At 42.9% G+C, this 22,674-nt stretch overlaps 1 protein-coding gene across 1 annotated transcript; it reads left to right on the top strand.

Moving 5' to 3' along the window:
• Positions 1 to 1,516: 1,516 nt before the first annotated feature.
• LOC130367349 (nodal homolog 2-A-like) lies at positions 1,517 to 20,558 on the top strand. Its single transcript, XM_056569762.1, has 9 exons — positions 1,517 to 1,625; positions 4,125 to 4,219; positions 9,796 to 9,973; positions 11,537 to 12,294; positions 15,499 to 15,648; positions 15,782 to 15,790; positions 18,079 to 18,307; positions 18,692 to 19,452; positions 20,406 to 20,558. Exons 3-9 carry the CDS (start codon positions 9,865 to 9,867, stop codon positions 20,556 to 20,558), a joined length of 2,169 nt encoding a protein of 722 aa, XP_056425737.1. The 5' UTR covers positions 1,517 to 1,625; positions 4,125 to 4,219; positions 9,796 to 9,864.
• The last annotated feature ends 2,116 nt before the right edge of the window (positions 20,559 to 22,674 follow it).

Below are 22,674 nucleotides of genomic sequence, written 5' to 3'. Positions count from 1 at the left end.
TGGCCAGTTGGCACATTCAATAGCCAGCGTGGCAAATGACAACTATTATAGGTGATAAAGCTATTCTTAGCTGTGGGTTTAGTGAATGTGTTACAGATTAATCTGTCCTTGGATACCTTAATCTGTAAATCCAAAAAATCAATGTGACTAGTGCTGATGGTAGAAGTGAAATTAAGATAGTGCTCATTAACATTTAACTGGTGAATGAAGTGTTCTAATTCTAATAAAGTCTAATTCTAATAAAGCCGGTGGGGTCCGGCTTTAGCTTCAACTGCCTCGGTCCTTCTGTTGTGAGCTGCACCTTATTTTTAAGTTCAAAAAGCCGTTGTGCTCAGGGTCCATTTGGCTTTTTTTTTTTTTTTGCCCTGAACCAATCCTAAACAGGTCGAAACTTAACTGAGGGTCTATTCACACGGCAGAATTTCCGCTTGTGAAATTCCACCTCAAATTAAGCCCATGGACTTCTATGGGATTCCGCACTCCCATTCCCACTTCAGAATTTCCGCTTGCGGAATTCCACCTCAAATTAAGCCCACAGACTTCTATGGGATTCCGCATTCCCATTCACACTTCTGAACTTCTGCTTGCGGAATTTAGAAGTGTGAATGGGAGTGCGTAAACCCATAGAAGTCTATGGGCTTAATTTGTGGTGGAATTCGGCAAGCAGAAATTCTGCAATGCGAATAGACCCTGACACTGACAGCTCCCTTCACATCCCATTGACTTGAAAGGGGTCCGTTAGGTGTCTGGTATTTTACAGGGGTTACGCAAAGAAAAAAGTCTTCTCCTTCTGAGAGACTGGCCAACGGAGTTCCCTTTAGTGGAGCATAATGGCCATGTGAACAAGCCCTTACAACCCTTATAATGATGCCTTTTATCTGCCTTGATCAATGATGTGGGCGGACCAAATCTTGGCTTGTGTGACTAGAGATGAGCAAATCAATTCTGAATAAAGATTAATTCAACATTTAAAAAAATGTAAATAAAAAGTGGCCTAGCAAGTGTTCAGGGAGCAGGGGAGAAGCACTCGGCTTCTTAGGCCATGCTTCTTAGGCCGTGTTCACACGTCAGAATTTCCATGCCTGAATTCCGCTTTGGAATTCGGTACGGAGATACCACTGCAGCAGGGTCCCATTGAATTCAAGAGGATTCTGCTGCGCTGTGCAGACGGCGGAATTTCTGTGCCGGATGTTTCCGGCGCTGAAATCTTGTGTCCGCAGAAAGAATGAACGTGTTGATTCTTTCTGCACGGAATGCATAGCCGCGTGTGGACATTCCGTAGTGTGCACATAACCTTACCCTGTGCCATAGCATACTGTGGCACTCGTGTAGCAATAGTTGGTGCCACAGTAGGATCCCACTCCTTCAATCAATATTGTAACACCTTGGCAAATATGATGCATATGGTGCACGGGATTTTGCCGTGAATTTATATTTTCTTTTTTTTCTTTCCTGCCCCGGCCTGCGTGTCTGTGACTCATGGCGCTCAGCGTCTCTGAGCGTCCCCCAGTGTCCCCCTCCCCCCTGCAGCACAGTGAGAAGAAAATGGTGCCCTGCTACACTGAAGAGGGGAAGATGCCCTGGAACTGCAAGCTGCACCGGATTCCCGAGCCGGCTTGCTTAAGGTACTGTACCCTTTCCACCCCTCTGTTACCCCTTTTCAACCCTGTCCAAACCACCCGTCACCCATGTCCCCCCCCCTGTCACCCATGTCCACCCCCCTGTCACCCATGTCCACCCCCCATCACCCATGTCCGCCTTGTGCACCCCCAGTCCATCCCTGTCACCCATGTTCACCTCCCCTGTCCACCCCCCAGTCTAACCCCCCCCAGTCTACCCTGTCACCAATGTCCACCCCCCTATTCACTCCTCTGTCCCTTTGTCATCCCTCTTTTGCCCCCTTGTTATCCTTGTCCACCTCCTGTCCTCCCTGTCCCCTCCACTGTCACCCCTGTCCATCCCCCTGTCACCCATGTTCACTAACCCCATCTACCCCTCTGTCACCCATGTCCACCCCCTATTCACCCCTCTGTCCCTTTGTCACCCCTGTCCATCTCTTTTTTACCCCTTTTCACCCCTGTCCACCCCTCTGACCCCCTGCAAACCCTGTTCACCCTCCTGTCTCCCATGTCCACCCCCCCGTCACCCATGTTCTCCCCCAGTCTACCCCCCCAATCTACCCCCTGTCACCCATGTCCAACCCCCTATTCACCCCTCTGTCCCTTGGTCACCCCTGTCACCCCTTCTAACTCCCTTGTCACTTTTGTCCACCCCCGTCACCCCTGTTCACCGCCCCCATCTCACATTCCCGCCCCTCTTTCTCCCATGTCCATCCCCCTGTCATCCATGTCCACCTTGTCAACCCATCTGTCACCCCTTTCAATCCCCCTGTCACCCACGTCCCTCCCCCCTGGGCAACCCTCTGATCCCCCCCCCAGTCTGTCCCCCTGTCACCCATGTCCACCCCTTGTCACCCCTGTTCACCCCCCTGTCATCCATGTCTGCCCCTGTCACCCCTGTCCACCCCCCCTGTCTCCCATGTCCACCCCCCTGTCTCCCATGTCCACCCCCCTGTCACCCATGTCCACCCTCCTGTCACCCATGTCCACCCTCCTGTCACCCATGTTCACCCCCCTGTCCACCCCCGTCTACCCCCTGTCACTCATGTCCACCCTCATTCACCCCTCTGTCCCTTTGGCACCCCTCTTTTATCCCCCCTTGTCATGCTTGTCCACCCCCCTGTCACCCCCCTGTCTCTCATATGTCCACCCCCCTGTCATCTATGTCCACCTTGGCCACCCCTCTGTCACCAATGTTCACCCCCCTGTAAACCCCTCTGACCACCCCCAGTCTACCCCTCTGTCACCCATGTCTACCCCCTATTCACCTCTCTGTCCCTTTGTCCCCCCAGTCCACCCCTCTCTGTTACTACTGTCCACCCCTCTTTTACCCCCTTGTCAGCCTCCTGTCATCCATGTCCTCCTTGGCCACCCCCCTATCCACCTCTCTGTCACCCCTTTCCATCCCCCTGTCACCCATGTTTACTCTCCCTTGTCCACCCCTCTGACCACATCCTTGTCACCCATATCCACCCCCTATTCACCCCTCAGTCCCTCTGTCCCTTTGTCACCCCTGTCCACCCCTCTGTTACCACCTTGTCACATCCCCTGTCACCCCTCTATCACCCCCTACGCCCCTGTCACCCATGTACACTCTTCTACACCCATCTATCACCCATGTACACCCCTCTATACCCCTCTGTCACCCCGTACACCCCTCTGTCACCAATGTACACTCCTCTAAACCCTTCTGCCACCCATGTACATTCTTCTACACCCCTCTGTCACCAATGTATGCTCCTCTACACCCCTGTGCCACGCATGTACACTCTTCTACATCCCTCTGTCACCCATGTACACTCCTCTACATCCCTCTGTCACCCATGTACACCCCTCTGTCACCCATGTACACTCCCCTACACCCCTGTTCCACCTATGTACACTCTTCTACATCCATCTGTCATCCCTCTGTCACCCATGTACACTTCTCTACACCCCTCTGTCACCCATGTTCACTCCTCTACACCCCTCTGCCACCCATGTACACTCCTCTACACCCCTCTGCCACCCATGTACACTTTTCTACACCCCTCTGTTACCCATGTACACCCCTCTGTCACCCCCTATGCCCCTCTGTCACCCATGTACACTCTTCTACACCCCTCTGTCACCCATGTGCACTCCTCTACACCCCTCTGTCACCCATGTACACTCTTCTACTCCCATCTGTCACCCATGTACACCCCACTGTCACCCCCTACACCCATCTGTCACCCATGTACACTCTTCTACACCCCTCTGTCACCCATGTACACCCCTCTGTCAGCCCTACACCCCTCTACACCCTTGTACACCCCTCTACACTCCTGTCCCCCATATACACTCCTGTCCACCCCCAACACGAGGGTCACCAATGCCCACCCCTCTATCACCCCCTTTGCCCCCTGTCATCTTCTACACCCCTCTGCCACCCGTGTACACTCTTCTACACCCCTCTGTCACCCATGCACACCCCTCTTTCACCCATGTAAAAAAAGTGCGGCTCCTAATAGCTTTATTTTGCAGGTTTAACGGTGAATTTTGTCTGGAAGAAATTTTCATGATGGCCGGGCCAGATGGAGAAGAAAAGGGAACAACGCTGATTAGAGAAGACGTCATTTGTGAGTTGCTGTCTAAAGCAGCACTGTAATCTACATACCCACAGATACATAGATATTGTGCATTTTGTGCATTGTGGCGCTTTTCCCTTCTTTTTTTTTTTTGCTCGTAAATTCGGTAGGGGTGCCCCCTAAAAATGTTTTTTTCGGAGGGGTGCCTTGAGCCAAAATTGGGTTGCGAAACACTGCTGTATTATATGGTCAACAGTTCATTTGAATGATTGCCATGTACAGTAAAAACATAAAAACAAGTACAAAAAAAAAGTCTGAAATGTTTTACACGCCATAAAAAATCTGCACTGGGAAGAACCAAACCGGTTTTATAAAAAATAGTTAATAACTTAAATATATGATAAAATAACTTACAAATAGTTTACCGTGACGTCACCATTGTGCACTTTATCTGGCTGGCGCATGACGGCAAGACAATGCCTCAATTTTGTAAACAAAGACTGTCAGTGTGCACATATACAGTACTGTCCGCCTGGGTGTGTTAAAAAAGAAGTATTGTGGACAGAAACTTATCTCCTATCTGCAGGATAGGGTATACGTTTTAGATTGTGGGGGGTCCAAGCGCTGGGGCTATAGCTCTATGGGATAGCCGTTCGTCAATCTTCAGCTCTCCAACAGAGCTATATAGAGGGGGCGTGGTGGCCCCTGGTTCAGGCGGGGGTCATGACTCCCTGCTGTGGAGGAGAGCCGGGGCTCCATACAGGAGATCGCAGGGGGCCCCAGCGGATAGGGGATACGTTTTTGTCCACAATACTTTTTTAAGGGATTTGTAAGGAAGTAAATCGCTGTGCTGGCAATTTTTGGAAATATGGAAAGTCCTTAAAGACAATATGGCCATCATGTACATGATAATCAGAGTAAAAAATAAATAAATTAAAATAATACACTGTTAACATTGCAAAATATTACAGAAATTTGTATTGCAAAACTCAAATTACCATTAAGTCACCATTTAACTTTACAGGCTGATGCTCTCCGTAATAAAAAATAATAATGGTATAACCCAGTCTTTTTGATAGAAAAAGTGATGGTTAATGTCTACTAGTGTCTAAGGCTAGGTTTCCACTTGGTTTTTTTTCTGGCAGTTTTTGGAAAACTCCAACTGCAGTTTTTGAGCCAAAGCCAGAAATGTATTCAAAAGGAATAGGACATATAAAGGAAGGACTTACACTTCTCCTCCCTTATGGATCCACTTCTGACTTTGGCTCAAAAACTGCAGTGGCAGTTTTCCAAAAACTGCCAGAAAAAGAACCAAGTGGAAACCTAGCCTAAAGGAGTAACTAGCCATTAAATTGGAAAGATTATTAGCCGTAAATGAACTTATCAATTGCTACTACTGTATGTCAACACCTTAATTCATTCCAATCTGCATCTATAATCAGCGTTACAGGGCTCAGCTAAATACATCAGTACCTGAGTAGGACAGTAGCATAAAACAACATCACATAACACTTGTATTAGAGTGATTTTTTCCAAATGAAAACGATCCCTTTGATGTGGAAACATTTTATTTTAAAGTGGAGCTGATGGAGATCTGGACAGACATTCTGAAGATCATCTGAAATGGCCAAGCACATCTAAGGGTTATTCCTGTATTATCAAGTTATCATTAATCCATTTCATATATGATAACTGCTAGATTGGGTGTCTGACTACTGGGACCCCCAGTGATTGGTAGAGCAGGGTCCCAGTATGCCCTTTTTTGAGTGGGGGTCTTTGGCAGTCAAGTCTATGGGACTCCCTAAGAGAGCTGAGTACAGTGCTCGATTGCAGCAGAAGAAATTATTCCTGTTTGAAGGACTTATAGGCCATCCTCTGTCCACCGGAGAGGTGACAACTGCTAGATAAGTGGGTGGGTGGGTGTCTGACTGCTGGGACCCCCAAAGATTGCTGAAGGGGGGGCCTCGGGCAGTCAAGTCTATGGGACTCTTTAAGATAACTGAATACAGTGCTCGACTGGTTGATCAAACCACAGTATCCAGCAGCAGAAATTAGGACAACTGCTAGATGAGTGGGTGGGTGTCTGACCGCTGGGACCCCCAACGATTGCTAGAACAGGGTTCCTGTGTTCCCTTTTTAGAGTATGGGCATTGGGCAGACAAATCTATGGGACTTTGTAAGATAGCAGAAATGAGTCCTGTTAGTCCTTTAAAACAGGCAAATAATTGCCCAATACAGGTCGATTGGCTCTCAATAAATGGACCATTTACTTGGCCCACATTTCAGGTGTGAACGATCATTTTTGATGATTTTTATACCTGCATGAAAGGGTACTCCACCCCTAGATATCTTATCCCCTATACAAAGGATAGGGGATAAGATGTCTGATTGCGGGGGTTCAGCCGCTGGGGACCCCGCATTCTGCCTGCTGCACCCGGCATTCGTTTAAAGTGTCAGGTGCAGCGCCGGAGGCTCGTGATGTCATGGTCACGCCCCGCTCATGATGTAACATCCCCTTAATGTAAGTCTATAGGAGGGGGTGTGACCGCCGTCACGCCCCCTCCCATAGATTTGCATTGAGGGGGCATGGTCGTGACATCACAAGCCTCCACCCCGCATCACCAGTCATTCGGCACGGAGAAAAGTTTGCTCCGTGTACCGGATGTCTGGAGTGCCGCAGCTGAGATTGTGGGGGTCCCTTTGGGTAGGGGATAAGATGTCTAGGGGCGGTGTACCCTTTTAAGCATTTGTTAAGCTTTTTACACAGGGCAAAAATCTAGCCTGAATTGAACATGAATTTGGTGGACAACAAACCATGGGTGAATATCTCCCAAGACATGCCTAAACTTGTGCAGTGTTTTTGGCTTCTACTAAGAGTTATCTCCCATTTACCTGTCATCTTAGTGAATTTCTAAGCACCTGCTGAGCGACAGAAAGATGCCATTGGCTAGACAAAGTAGAGTGTGAGGAATAATAAGAAAACACAATTAGACGAGGTGGAGATAGTCTTCAGAGCTGACAGAATGGACAAAATCATGGTTACTTCTAACTTTTGTTTATTAGAACAATTGTTTGACTGCAATTAACAAAGCACTAAAACAACACAGGCTAATAATGCTAACAAGGTGTCTGTCTGTCTACCTAGCCCTAAGAACCTGGTGTGAATTGTGGTGAAAATAATTGTTCAGTGTAAGAATACAAAGTCACTGTGTGATTTTTCTAGTTTGTTTAAATCTTTTAAGATTGCAAATTTTTTTTTGTATTATATCGACAATGTCCAATAGACATAATGCACATGGTAGAGATATGTGCCGAGATCCTGTATAGCAGCACTTGAAGGCTCTATATTACAAAGATGCATGCACCACATATGCAGCCATATAGTATGAAGATATTCACCTTAGAGGCAATACTTCTAGGCAAGAATGTTATTATAATACTGCATGAAACATGCCATATGGTATATGGAGGAACAACAGAGCCCCAAATGGCTTTATAGGTGCCAAATTAGGATTTTGTACAAAATGGAGCTTGTATGGAGCCACAGTATGGTCATGTGCATGATTCAAAACAATAACGTATGTATTAATGTATCAAGTCACAGCCTGCTGGCTCACAATCCATTGTATATGCTCTATGGATTAGACCAATGTCAATAGAGATCTGGACAGACATCCTGAAACACATTAATTTGGATGTTCAAGGGTTATTACTGTATTAAGAACGTATACCATATCCACTGGATAGGTGATATCTCCTAGATTGGTTAATGGGTGTCTGGCTGCTTGAGCCAGTACCAATTGTTAGAATGGGGTTCCAGTGTTCCCTTTTCATTGTAGTGGAGGAGGTATTTGGAAGTCAAGTCTATGGGACTCCCTAATAACTTATTTAAAAATGTATCCAGCAAAAAACTGCTTTCTCGAGTGGGCGCACAATCCCTTGTGTCTATGCTTCATGGACTAGGCTATTGTCACATTTTGTTTCTATAATATTTTTAGTACAAACAAAAAAATCAGGTCACTTGGCTTTCTGGTTAAAAAAAACACACACGAAAAATGTATGGCAACTAACATAGTATGGAGTGACTACTCCAACATTCAAAAGTCCCATGCCAGTATTTGGTTCCTTGATTGGTATGACATGGTTGAAGGCAAGGCTTCCATGGGTGAATACCTCCATAATACAGCATTCCAAAATGGATTTTTTTTTCCTGTCAGATTGGTATGGAAAAACTTTATGGGGAGGGGATTTTTTTTTTGTCCCCTCCCCTATATGCATCTGTATAAAATTGGAGTCCTACAGAAGTACAGTATGAGTGTTACAACATGAGTTGTACAGAGCCACAATACCATTTTGTCCATTTGCCCTTTTGGCTTCTTGTGTGCACCTAGTCCTATGTTGGGAGCGAATCATAAATGGTTTATTCCATTCAGTACTGATAGATGTTCATATTGTATGGAACTGAACGAAAAAGTAAAGCTGGCCATACATTATTGTCGGGCAAAATGTTGATCATGAAGGCACTGGATGACCATCTGATGTGTTGCGGTTCTCCCAGCTCTCCTCTGATGGCTGATATTGGGGGAAAAAAGGACAAGGCAGTTGGGTTCCAATTTGCCCAAACCCTTTATTTTACAGAAAGCTAGGCCACTGCCAGAGGTGCCTGGCGGCTGCTTACCTATTTTTCACATTCAAAATGCATGTACTCTTGCTGAAGCTGAGCATGAAAGTGTATGGGGGGGGGGGGGGTTAACAGCTATCTGAAGTGTATAGCCAACTGAGGTTCTTATTTGTGTGGTCAATAAAAGTTACCATGACATATAATCACAAGGACAATGAGCTGTCAACAGTGTGTCTTGATTCTGGGGACCCATTGCAAGAGTTAAGCTCATCTTCAGTACAGGGGAAATATTCCAGTTCTTCTAGGGCAAATTGTCATCATCTTTTAGGCATTCTCCACTCTGAGCAACAGATAATGGTCTTCAGAGGCGTAACTTTTGGGTTCCAATGCAAAATCTGTAACAGGGCCCAATGCCTACCATGTGCCATTTATAATACTGGTGTTCTAGTAATTTATAATTCAATAAAAAGATACTTATATTTGGGTTTTGCAAAACTCATGCGACATTCCAACACCGTCATTGGCCTCAGGCCAGTGTTTGCTCTAATTCTAGGTGTTAACTGAAACTAATGATCCACATTATACCAGAGCAATAATTTAGGCTTAATGGATTATCATGGACGCTTAGCAGTAAATTAATCTTCTCTAATTCTCCCCAACTGGTCTACGTCCGTCTGCTTTACATGTACGTTCATTCGAGTACGCTCTCCAGTGTCTTATGAATGAACCAATCAGCGATGAGAGTTTAGAGACTAGGCATTACCATAACAGTAGAAAGCGATTAGCCAGACACTGACATGGTCTGGCTTGTGGCACGTGATATTGAATAGGTGGAAAGTGTGAAGTGTTTTAGGTGTGAACAGGAGTGGATGCTATATAAAGTCAGAGAGTGATCGCTCACATCAGATTGAAACCTCTCTAATAGAGGACCACTGCAGACATGGCTTTACTGAGGACCCTTATCTATATAGCACTTAATTATGTCGTTCTGGCCAATCCTCTACAGGGACGCAAAGGATTACAAGATTCATTTTATAGCAGGAAACACACTCAGAGAATAAATTACCCGCTCTATATGATGCAGCTTTACCAGTCACTCATTGCGGGCAATGCAACTGATCTTTCTGGATTGGAACACCCAGCTCTTCAGGAATCTGACACTGTCCTGAGTCTCAGTGCAAGGAGTAAGTCAATTTTCTTTACTTGCAGATATCCTAATTTACTGTAAGATTTCTTTATCAATGAGGTTGTCTCAGATTCATAACTTATTACGTATCCACTTGCTTGTTAATAATTACCTGTTAAAAGGGGGGGGAAGGGGGACTTTTGGCGATGTCACCCTATTCTCACTCCATGGGACTGTCAGAGATACTGGACCACTGTACTCAAGTGCACTTTGAATGGGGCAACAGTGAACATGCTTGACTTCTTCTCCATTCAAGCAAGGGACCCCTTTGCTTTTTGGGGGTCCCAAATGTGGTTCCTCAAGCTAGATGAAAGACATGATTCTTGGACAACCCGTTAAAAACTTTATTCAATGAGCATATGAAGGACACTTGAGGTTAAGTTCCTGATTTGTAAAGTCCTATTTGAAGCTATGTTCATGCACTGTTTTTGAGCCTCTTTAATCCTTTTTTTTTTTTTTTTTGCTTTTGAACTGTTTTTCAATAGTTTTTGTGGCTGTTTTTGTGTGTATGATTTATCGACCACAGGAAAAAGTTGTACCTCAAACAAAAGGCATTTTGTAAATCTGACCGTATTTTGAGCCTTTTACAGGCTAAAATATGAAAACCATAAATGACAAAAAAAGGACTATACACTTAATTTTTACAAATTACAGCCATAAAATAAACAAATAAGTCATCAATTTTTACCCTTTTTCCATAAAATGTAAATTTTACAGTTAAAAAAGCCAGTTAAAAAACTATAAGTGAACACAGGCTGACTGAAGGTGACTGTTTGGTGGACTCACTTAGCACCCAACATACTTAGGAAATGTAACATACTCTTCAGACTCTTTTAATATCCCATGTGATAAAAATAATAAATGTTAACAATTTTAAAGCTACATATAACAATATCTTAAGATATCTTTCAATTGTTGGTTTTCATTCTGCAATACTGACATATAGTCTAAAAATTTTATTATTGTTGAGTATTAGTAGCATTAGAGTATTAGATTTAAAAAAAAAGTTGCCCATCTAGTGTTTAAAAAATAAAGTTGCCACGCACAGTGGATAAATGTCACACAATCCCACCGATTTTGGCAGGACCTGCCGACCATTTATTGTGCATGTGGGTATCCCTATATGTTTGGTCGACAGCTATCTAATGTGTATCTCCAGCTATAGTTCTCTGGTCCTTTAGGTTCACACATGTTACTTAGATAGGATGGGGAGGACCTTATCAGACCAGTCTTCCATCTGTTTATTTATCCTCCTCCTCCTCTCAGGTGATGGATGACTGTCTGGCAGACTGCAGTATGGAGCTAAACGCTCATTATGTCATTAGATTTTGTGTATTGGGTTTAGGTCTTGTACCAGTACAAAAAAAAGACCCCTACAGTTGTCTCAATACACATCTCATGTTGTGACATTTGGCTAAACAGTTTTTGTTTTGTCTGTCAGAAGCTGACAGGACACTTAAAAAAAAAAAAAGGGAGAAATGAATATACAAAAAATGTTCTCAGGACACTTTGCTCTTTCGACTGTCTGGATTCTAATACTACTTCTTTGTGTATTCTTCAGGTTACACTAGAGAAGGAGACCGGTGGATGATATCTTTTGATATGTCTTCTATTTCCAGCAGCACTGAACTAAAGTTGGTGGAGCTCAGAGTTCGCTTCCCTCCTTTTGGAAAGACACATAACATCACGGTGGAGATCTACCACTCCAAGGAAGGTCAAGACAAACTCTTCATGGGATCTTTCAAGACCAACCCTACAACCCAAGAGGATGACACCTGGAAGATCTTTAATCTAACCAGAATTCTACAGAATTCAATTTACCAGGGACAGCCAGATTCACATGTAGAATATATCCCACCAGAGGACCTGGTACATGGCAGAGCTACAGATTCTGGTCAAAATCCACAGCACCACACAGAACATCTCACCGGTGCACCTTTCCCACTAGACAGAGCCATACTTGTTGTCTTTGCCAGGGAAAGGCCAGCCACAAAACATTATGGTTCTCCAAGCCTTATTCAGACTGTACAGTCCTCAAAGTACATCATGTCGGAAAGAGCAACCATAGGCAGTGGACTGAGGAGACAAAGGAGGAACCATAACCCAAAACACAACATAATAGCTAATAATTTGCAAGCCAGAGCCAAGGAAATGGGTGCACCTTTTTGTAGAAGAGTAGACATGTGGGTGGAGTTTGATAAGATTGAATGGGGCAATCGAATTGTCTACCCAAGAAGATACAATGCCTATAGGTGTGAGGGAACTTGTCCAATTCCCCTCAGCGAAAACTTTCAGCCAACCAACCATGCTTTTATAAAAGTAAGTATCACACTTTTATACATACATATAAATGTTTTCTAATTTAGTAGGGGCAGACAAGTAATGTGTTCATTCCTTATTAGGGCTGGTTCACATCACGTTTTCTCCCATATGGGAGCGCATACGGCAGGGGGGAGCTAAAACCTGGTGCTCCCGTATGCCTTTCTATGTGCTCCCATATGTAGTTCATTTCAATGAGCCGACCGGAGTGAAACGTTCGGTCCGGTCGGCTCATTTTTGCGCTGTATGCGCTTTTACAACCGGACCTAAAACCGTGGTTGACCACAGTTTTAGGTCCGGGGAAAAAGCGAATACGGGGCAAAAATGAGCCGACCGGACGTTTCACTGCGGCCGGCTCATTGAAATGAACTACATACGGGAGCGCATAGAAAGCATACGGGAGCGCAAGGTTTTAGCTCCCCCCTGCCGTATGCGCTCCCGTATGGGAAAAAACGTGATGTGAACCAGCCTTTCTAATACAGATTAAATTGTTTTTACATTTGTTGTCCTTTGCCAACAAAAATACATGCTTAAAGGGGTTTCCTCATAATCAACATCCACCAGACCTATAAGTAAGAGTCGTATTGGGGTGTGACTGCTGTAACTCTCAACAATCACAAGGAAAAGGGTCTCATGTTCCAACAATTGATTAGAGCAGCTCCATGGGACTGCTGGGTATAACCTAGTATAGCTCTAGTCTATTGTTAGCAGTCCTATAGACTTCTAATGGAGCAGTGGTGAACATACTAGATGCCCCTTCCATGTATACAGAGGGGCAAAAAGCCCTTGTTATCATGATCAGTGGAGGTCTCAGAGGTTGGACCCCCCCACCCCCAACGAGCCTCTGAATAGGTGGCCGATTATGAGATAAACACTTTAGTATTTAAAGGGGTACTCCGGTGAAAAACAATTTTTATTTTAAATCAACTGGTGCCAGAAAGTTAAACTGATTTGTAAATAACTTCTATGAATAAATCTCAATCCTTCCAGTACCTATCAGCTGCTGTATAATGCACAGAAAGTTATTTTCTTTTTGAATTTCTTTTCTGTCTGACCACAGTGCTCTTTGCTGACACCTCTGTCCATGTCAGGAACTGTCCAGAGCAAGAGAGGTTAGCTATGGGGATTTGCTCCTACTCTGGACAGTTCCTAAAATGGACAGAGGTGTCAGCAGAGAGCACTTGTGGTCAGGCAGAAAGGAAATTCAAAAAGAAAAGGATTTCCTGTCTATTATACAAAAGCTGAAAAGTACTGGAAGGATTGGGATTTTTTAATAGAAGTAATTTACAACTTGCTGGCACCAGATGATTTAAAAGAAAATGTTTTCCAGTGTAGAACTCCTTTAAACAGATTTGTAAATTACTTCTATTTAATCCTTACAGTACTTATCAGCTGCTGTATTCTCCACAGGAAGTTGTGTAGTTCCTTCCAGTCTGGCCACAGTGCTCTCTGCTGACACCTCTGTCTGTGTCAGGAACTGTCCAGAGCAGGAGCAAATCCCCATACCAAACCTCTCCTCCTCTGGACAGTTCCTGACATGGATAGAGGTGTCAGCAGAGAGCCCTGTGGTCACACTGGAAAGAACTACACAACTTCCTGTGGCGCATACAGCAGGTACTGGAAGGATTAAAAAATTTTATATAGAAGTAATTTACAAATCTGTTTAGCTTTCTGGCACCAGTTGATAAAAAAATAGTTTTCCACCTAAGTACCCCTTTAAGAGGTCTTCCCATTATAGACATCAATGATATACCCATAATCTCTGACTTCAATGTATTGCTCTAGTCTATCAGAGTTAAGAAAACAGCAGTACAAAAATGAGGTGAATGAGGGTCAAAAGACCTATGTGCTCATGAAAGGTGGGGGTTCCTGAGGTGGGACATCCTCCTTCCAGACATTTACAGCATATCCTGTGGATGTGCTATAATTGTGTATGGTGGAAAAGCCCTTTAAGAGACATAGATGGTGAATTATACAGACAGAATAATTATAGATAAAATGTTACAGCATGTGTTAATCAGGCTCTGTTCACATATTGCTTATCACTTTTGAGTGTGAAAACAAAATAGCATGCAGCACAATTATTTCCCTGAAAATGTCAATAATGGCAGTATCATGACAGTCCCCATAATTAAAGGGGTACTCTGCCCATAGACATCTTATCCCCTATCAAAAGGATAGGGGATAAGATGTCTGATCGTGTGGGTCCCACCACTGGGGACCCCCGCAATCTCAGCTGCGGCACCCCAGACATCCGGTGCAAGGATGTGGGGCAGAGGCTCGTGACATCACGGCCACCCCCCTCAATGCAAGTTTATGGGAGGGGCCGTGACTGCCGTCACGCCCCCTCCCATAGACTTGTATTGAGGGGGTGCGGCTGTGACATCACGAGCCTCCGGCGCTGCACTCGGCGCTCTAAACGAATGCCGGGTGCAGCAGGCAGATTGCGGGGGTCCCGCCGCTGAGAGATTGGGGATAAGAAGTCTAGGGGCAGAGTACCCCTTTAAGTCACTAGGGTTTATCAGTCACCATCCTAATCCATGAATGACAGATCCATGTCAGCATGTTATAACTAAAAGGCAACAAAGGAACGAGCTGGCTATCAGGCACTGCGGGACCTAGTCCTTCAGCTGAAAGTAGCAGATTAGCAACTGCTAGTGGACACCTGCTGCTGTAGGATCTATGGTGGTGCAGATAAAATGGTTGCCTAGAAAGTATTCAATCAAAATATACGTGAAGCAGGTAGCAAAAAATCGCACTCACCATCCAGAGAGTCCAATATTTAAGAACTTTTATTCCATATATATGTGATGCAGACAATGAAACGGCAGTTCCAAAGAGCGGGGAGTGAGAGCGGCTGCGCTCATGACGCAAGGGCACACCACTGAGTGGCAACTAGTTTTGTGTCATCAGACGCTTCTTCCGGCCAAGTGTGTGCCCAGCCGCTCTCACTCCCTGCTCTTTGGAACTGCTGTTTCATTGTCTGCTGCCTCACATCTATATGGAATAAAAGTTCTTCACTATTGGACTCTCTGGATGGTGAGTGAGATTTTTTGCTACCTTCTTCATGTATATTATAACTAAAAGGCATGACAATATTGTGAACATAGCCTACTACATCCAATGTATATAAGAAACATTAACTGTTGGGCACAATAATATGGCACCAATCTGATACTAATGTCATGTTCTTCTCATTTTCAGAGTCTGGTCAAGCTGTATGATACGGAAAAAGTGGAGTGCTCTTCCTGTGTCCCTGTGAAGATGAGTGCACTGTCAATGCTCATATATGAAGAAGAAAATGTCACGCTGAAACACCACGAGGACATGGTCGTAGAAGAGTGCGGATGTAACTGAGGAGTGTTGTTTAAAGTGCTTATCTCTGTAAATACTGTATATAAGATATTTATATAAATACATATATATTTTATTTCAAATACCTTTAGTTGTGGACATTTTTATTATACTTTTTGTTGCCCTTTTCTAGCTTCAAGAGGTATTTCCATTCTGTGCATAATAGAAATATCCAGAAAGGAAAAGTTTTTTTTTTTTTTGGGGGGGGGGGGGGGCATTTATCATTGTGTTACGAGCTGTTTTTGTGTGTCGATTTGTTGCACTTTTTTTGAGACTTTTAGGTTTACACTTTTTATTTTTTTTATTTTTTTAAAGTGCGTACAGACCAGCTGTTAAGGTTACTCTTATGCAGTGGTAATGCATTTATCAACTTTTCACAAATTTGGCGCAAAAAATACCTTTTTGGTGTATGTGAAGAGTGAAATTTCAGAAAATGTGTACCTTCACAAATTTATCAAATTTGATGCTTCTTGGCCCTTAATTTGAAATCCATACCAATTTGCCAAGGCTCTTTCAGTACACGTTGACATTTTCAATATGCAGATCTGATATAAGGGTGTTGTCTTTTTTTTTTTTTTTTTTCCGTTCTTGAAAATGTTTGCCAAAATAATTTAGAACAGTATGTACATACACATAACCATATGGCTGTCCTGTTGTCCCAATCACTAAATACCTGTATCCAGATTCTTTCTCCTCAGTCCTCATCACACATTACATCCATACATTAATAAAATTGCAAGGGTAGGATCACACATAGTGCTTACGCAGCGTATTTCATTTGGTGCCAAATCTGGTACAAAGCATGAAATATGCAGTGTAATCTCATATGAGCAGACTCACAGGGCTACCTGGTTTGGAGGCTGGCCCGCCTGATGTGAGTGAGGGACTAGCCCCGCCTCCAAACGTTACTGCACACACAGGGCTGCTGCAAAGTAGTCCTGTGTGTCTACTCATGGAGAATACTGAGTGTATATTGTGCAGTGTGAAATACACTGTGTATACGCTATGTGTGACCCTGACCCTATCCACATTATGATTTTTGCACCCATGGCAAGAATATGATTTCTGTAACTCAAAATTAGCTGCAAACATATATATGCATGGATCGGCATGCACCCCATTCAATCCTATGACCCAAATGTAGTCAGCTAATGACTACGTTCTTGTCATCTTATGAGCAGACCACAATTTTCAGTCCAATCCAAAAGTCAGAAATGCTCAGAAGATGACATAGTCACTAGCTGACTAAATTCGGGTCATAGGATTCAATGTTATCTGTGTCGATCTGTGCATTGAAATTTTGAGCTTCTGATATCATATCCACGCCAAGGAAGCACAAATCATGACGTGCATGCACCCTAAGAAGATTAGTTTATTGAAAAACGAAAGAAGGGGTCTTGAGCGAGCGCTGCTGTCTGTTTCACACAAAACTTCTTAGCTATCACAGTTGCAACAGGCTTTTTTGGTTTATTCAGAAAATATAAAAGTGGACAACGCGTTTTGGCACTAACATGCGCCTTCCTCAGGTCCAATAACAATCATTGTTTGGCGTCCTAACTCATCATACACATGCAACTCTGGGGCGATCATCCCAAAAAGATGCATCCATCTATAGGCCAGGGTGTATCCCTAAAATAAAATTTTTCATTTGTATTCAAAATGGGTGATAAAGTCAATAAAAAGATTACTTTTCCATTACAGTACCAAAGTATGGTAAACCCAATGAAAGACCACTATATGCTGGTCGATAAAGTCAAGATACAGTAAGATTCACTGAAACCTCATCTAATGAATCAGCTATCCTTTTGTTTAGTCTTGAAAAAGTTGTTCCAATTCCCTAGAAAAGTCTGGTATGGGACTTGAGGTCTACTATGACTATTACCAGACCACTAAAGGAATTGGAACACTTGGAAAGCAGAACAAAGCTGATTCATTCGAAATCTTACTATATATTTGCTCATGTCTAGTGGCAGGTGTAATATAACACATATAATATTATTAAGGAAAGCATGAAGACAAGTGATAACCCTTTTATTACATACCAAAAAAATGATAACCCTTTCATACCTTTACATATGAATGCATTTTCTATACAAATTTATGAAGCTGGTAAGGAAACATCTATGACATGTGACAAGATCCCCACTGTGGTGTCATTAGTATAGCAGTAGGAAGCCATTAGGTTGACGTATCCCTACAAGCTATTGGCTTTTGACGCAGAGGTCATTTAGATCAAAAGGTCATTAGGTGTGAAGAGTAAAGCAACAGCCCCTTGCTTCCTTGCTATATATACAGTGGGAGAGTCCAGTGTTAAACCAGTAAGGGAGAGAACTGGTCACATCTTCTGAGTTGGGAAAGCTGCACCAGATCTACGCAGAGATGACCTCATTCAACATTGCTCTCTACTTCCTATACTTCTGCACCGTTCAGGCTATGCCCAAGCTTTTAGAGACAGAGGCCCGCATTGGCTTGCCAGGGACCAACATGGGATTGAAATTTTCATCCTTCCTTTTTGGGAAGCAACACTCATTGGATGTACAATATCCCCAGTATATGATGCAGCTCTATCACACACTAACTAAGAATGACACCAACCTCTTCAATAAACAGCGTCCTGAGATCCCCGACTATGACTCTGTACTAAGCCTTGTTGCAAAGAGTGAGTATCACACTACTTTCTTATTCTTGAGTTTGTTTTATCAAATCTAATAATAATTTTTTTGCCATTTTGTAATTTTTTTTTTTGTAAATCTTTTGTTAAAAGATATTTTAGAACAACCTTAATGCTAAGCAAAGCTTTAGATGCCCACAAGTTGACCTGGTTCATCTTGGATAGATGGAGATGGATGACTGACATCCAGACTCATACCTACTGAGAAAATGTGTTAAAACATTCAGCAGCCCATTTAGTTTTGTGTATTGAGTTTTTAAAAATATCCTCTCACTAGAAGCCGTCTGTGTCTTCCCACATGGAAAGTTGCCTGTGATTGCCTTCCTCAGCATCCAAATAATTTTCTTATTGTTTTTATTTTTATTTTTTTAGATTGTACCATGGTCAATAACCGTATAATGCTATACTTTGACATGTCCTCAATCGCTGCTGGGAACGACTTGAAGTTGGCCCAACTCAGAATCCATCTTCCTTCTTTTGAGATATCCAAAAATTTTACTCTGGAAATTTATCACAGTAAAGGAGGTTACAACCTCTTCCTCGGGTCCTTCAAAGTTGATCCTTCAGACATGAAAGAGTCCCCATGGAAGAGCTTTGATCTCACCAAAATTATTCAGTACTTCCTCCACCAAGTAGAAAAAAATATGGATGAAGTCATGAAGACTAAGGTTATGAAAGATAGGAACAAAGAAACTAACATACACATGGAGTCAGAACCTACTACAAAAGACACTCCAGATAGGGTCTATGCAAACCTGGCAGAAAGAGTTGTCCTGGTGGTGTTTACGAAGGACAAGTCCGTTGACAGCATCTCTGGTTCTCCAAGTCTTATCAAGACAGTAGAGTCCTCCAAACACGTCACATTGGACAAGACACACAGACTACCAGGCATTAGGAGGCATAGGAGAAACAGGAATGAGAACCATCATTTGTTCATGAACCATGCTCCATCCAAACCTATAGAAAGTGGGAAACCCCTCTGCCGTAGAGTCGACATGATTATAGACTTTAGTAAAATTGAAATGGGAAGCTGGATTATCTACCCTAAAAAATATAATGCCTACAGATGTGAGGGCGCCTGTCCGATCCCACTGAATGAGACCTTCAAGCCAACAAACCATGCCTATATGAAGGTAAGATAAAATGCTCGGATCATTCTAAAGTCAAGTTCTTGGCTAAGTATAAGTTCCCACCACCATTCAGCTACTTTTGGGGCGCTCCCTCACAGATGCAAGATGCACACCAAGGTTTCCTGACAGATCCCATTGACTTCCGTACTTTTCTCAGTGGATGGTGCTCCCCTGGACGGAGCTGAATGGTGGTGTGAACTAAACCTAAGTTTTCTATGTTGTAATACCCTCAATAGCTGTCAGCTGAACTCTTATTAGGTTAGATTCACACTACGGAATTTCTGACCAGAATTCCGCATAGGAATTTCGGTCGAAAATTCCGGTGCAGCAGAATCCCATTGCTGGCAATTATGAAATGTCAGCGGCGGACGTTCCACTGCTAAGATCCCATCACCAAAAAGATGTTCTTATTCATTCTTTTAGGCAGAATACGCTCCACAGACATTGCAGTCTATGGCAATGTCTGCATAGTCCTTTGGCCGGAGATTCTATAGTGTGAACCTAGCTTTAGCCAGAAACTATTCCACCCGTCCACTTGCACTTTGTACCCATGCATGCTCAGTTGAGTTATCAATGGTGAAAGAGGAATAAACTGCTGCCAGATGCCCCTGGCATCGGCATATTTCCCTTGAAAACAAAAAGATTGGGCATTATTCAACTTGTCTGATTCTTCCGTCTTCCAATATCAATTTTTAGGGTGACGTTGTCATACCCCCATGCACATAAGTTCATTTGCTGGTCCTTATAAAAATCGGTGAGGTTTGGTGACTTTGCTCTTGAGTATAGACGCATTTATTTTACCGAAAAATATTTACATCTTGTATCTAACCTTCATCAGCATTGCAAGGAAGCAAGATGGCAAGTTGAGCCAGTCCTCTCTAGATAAAGATATGTCATTGATAGTATGGAAAAATGTTATATGTCTGAGCAGTCACTAATGATTATTTCTATTGCAGAGTATGTTGAAGCTGTACCAGCCCGAGAGGGTGGAGTGCCCATCCTGCGTTCCGATAAGGATGAGCCCTTTGTCCATGCTGTATTATGAAGGCAATGATGTTGTCGTAAGAAATCATGAAGAAATGATTGTAGAGGAGTGCGGATGCAGCTAGCCATGTTACCCCACATCAAATACTTTGTATATACTGTATATATGTTATTGTTTATTTATTTATGATAAAAAACAAAGGATGTATTATTATTTTTATGGAGTTGTATTTTATGTTTTTATGTAAAATTGTTTTAAAAAAAAGTATGTATAATTTTTATGGAGTTGTATATTATGTTTTAACTAAAAGTGATTTACAAAAAAAAGTATGTACTATTTTTATAGAGTTTTATACAATAAAAATAAAGAAAATTAATAAAATAATAGGTTCTGTAATATATATTAATAGTAAAAATCATTTAAAGGGGAACTCCAGTAGAAAACTATTTTCTTAAAACTGGTGCCAGAAGGTTAAACAGATTTGTAAATTACTTCTATTTAAAAATCTTAATCCTTCCAGTACTTATCAGCTGCTGTATGCTCCACGTGAAGTTCTTTTCTTTTAGAATTTCCTTTCTGTCTAACCACAGTGCTCTCTGCTGACACCTCTGTTCATGTCAGGAATTGTCCAGGGCAGGTGCAAATCCCCATAGTGAACCTCTCTTGCTCTGGACAGTTCCTGACATGGACAGAGGTGTCAGTAGAGAGCACTGTGGTCAGACAGAAAAGAAATTAAAAAAGTAAAGTGGAGCATAAAGCAGCTCATAAGTACTGGAAGGATTAAGATTTTTAAATAGAAGTCATTTACAAATCTGTTTCACTTTCTGGCACCAGTCGATTTAAAAAAAAATAAAAAAAATTGTTTTCCACCGGAGTACCCCTAGTATAGTTCACCTGACACACTATAGGCACAATAGCAATGACTAACAAAACAGTATCTATGTCAGAGTGTTTGCCAACCAGGGTGCCTCCGGCTGTTGCAAATCTACAACTCCCAGCATGCCCGGACAGCCTTTGGCTGTCCGGGCATGCTGGGAGTTGTAGTTTTGCAACAGCCGAAGGCACACTGGTTGGAAAAAACTTAGTTGTATACAGTGTTTAGAAAAAATGGTTGCCTTTTTTAAAAAAATGGCGCCTCACCTCTTAATAGTTTGGAGGAGGTATTGCAGCTCAACTCATGGCTAATCTTTAGGAATAATCGATTACCTGTAATAAACAAAAATTTCCTTATGTATAGTGTTGGGCTTTTACTTTGGGAAGATATCATTATGATCACAAGGAAGCATGAAAATTTTAATGAGAATTCATACGTGTGGCCTACGGGTGCCCATACCCTTCATAGCCTAGCTGTGGCAGAAACACGCAGATCAACAAATGAATGCCGCACTGCACATGTACTTTGCCGTTCAAGCTGTGACACGGCAATTATTGGTAATCCGTGTGCGGTTACCACAGCTCAGCCGCACCAAGTATAGGCCCCCTCAGTGTACGAACCTCAGGTCCATCAGAGAGGGAGACCACCAGGTTTGTAACTAAATGGTGGGAAAACTTTTGTACAGCGTTTTTTTGGGGGACTTAAAAATAAAGGCCTCAAAAAATTGCTCCCTCATTATCTCCACCATGATGCAATTTATGTGGTTTTATTTGGTTTTATTTAAAAAAAAAAAAAAGTGTTTCTTTTGTTTTTTCTTTTTTTGTGTGTGAGTGGTATATCCAATTACATGGTTCACAAGGCTGAAAAAAAGAGTCCATCAAGTTCAACCTATAGCTCTATCGTGTCCCTACTGTGTTGATCCAGAAGAAGGCAAAAAAAAAAAAAACCTTATGAGGCTGATGCCTTTTGCACCATGCCAGGGGGAAAATTCCTTCCCGACTCCAATATGGCATCAGAATCTAATATCCATAACCTGTAATATTATTTTTCTCCAGAAATGTATCCAGGCCCCTCCTGTACTCTTTTATTGAGTTCATCATGTCCACTTCCTCTGGCAGAGAGTTCCATAGGCTCACTGCTCTTACAGTAAAGAATCCCCGGACTGTGCTGGTGTAGAAAATGTATCTCCTCTAAACGTAGAGGATGCCCCCTTGTTATAGATAGTCCTGGGTATAAATAGGTCATGGGAGAGATCTCTGTATTGCCCCCTGATATATATATATATATATATATATATATATATATATATATGTATTGTTCACACATCCCTTGTGTATGACTTGGGGGGGGGGGGGGGGGGGGTTAC

The sequence above is a fragment of the Hyla sarda genome, chromosome 4 (assembly GCF_029499605.1).
Source record: "Hyla sarda isolate aHylSar1 chromosome 4, aHylSar1.hap1, whole genome shotgun sequence".
NCBI lineage: Eukaryota > Metazoa > Chordata > Amphibia > Anura > Hylidae > Hyla > Hyla sarda.
Note: the sequence above shows the minus strand (reverse complement) of the source record. Positions and strands in the feature narration are given on the sequence as shown.

Excerpts from the sequence above, each read along its gene's own strand:
- LOC130367349 (XM_056569762.1), top strand. The coding sequence starts at position 9,865 with ATGATGCAGCTTTACCAGTCACTCATTGCGGGCAATGCAACTGATCTT. Across the intron at positions 12,295-15,498 it reads CCAACCATGCTTTTATAAAA|AGTCTGGTCAAGCTGTATGA; the intron begins GTAAGTATCACA and ends TCTCATTTTCAG. Across the intron at positions 19,453-20,405 it reads CAAACCATGCCTATATGAAG|AGTATGTTGAAGCTGTACCA; the intron begins GTAAGATAAAAT and ends TTTCTATTGCAG.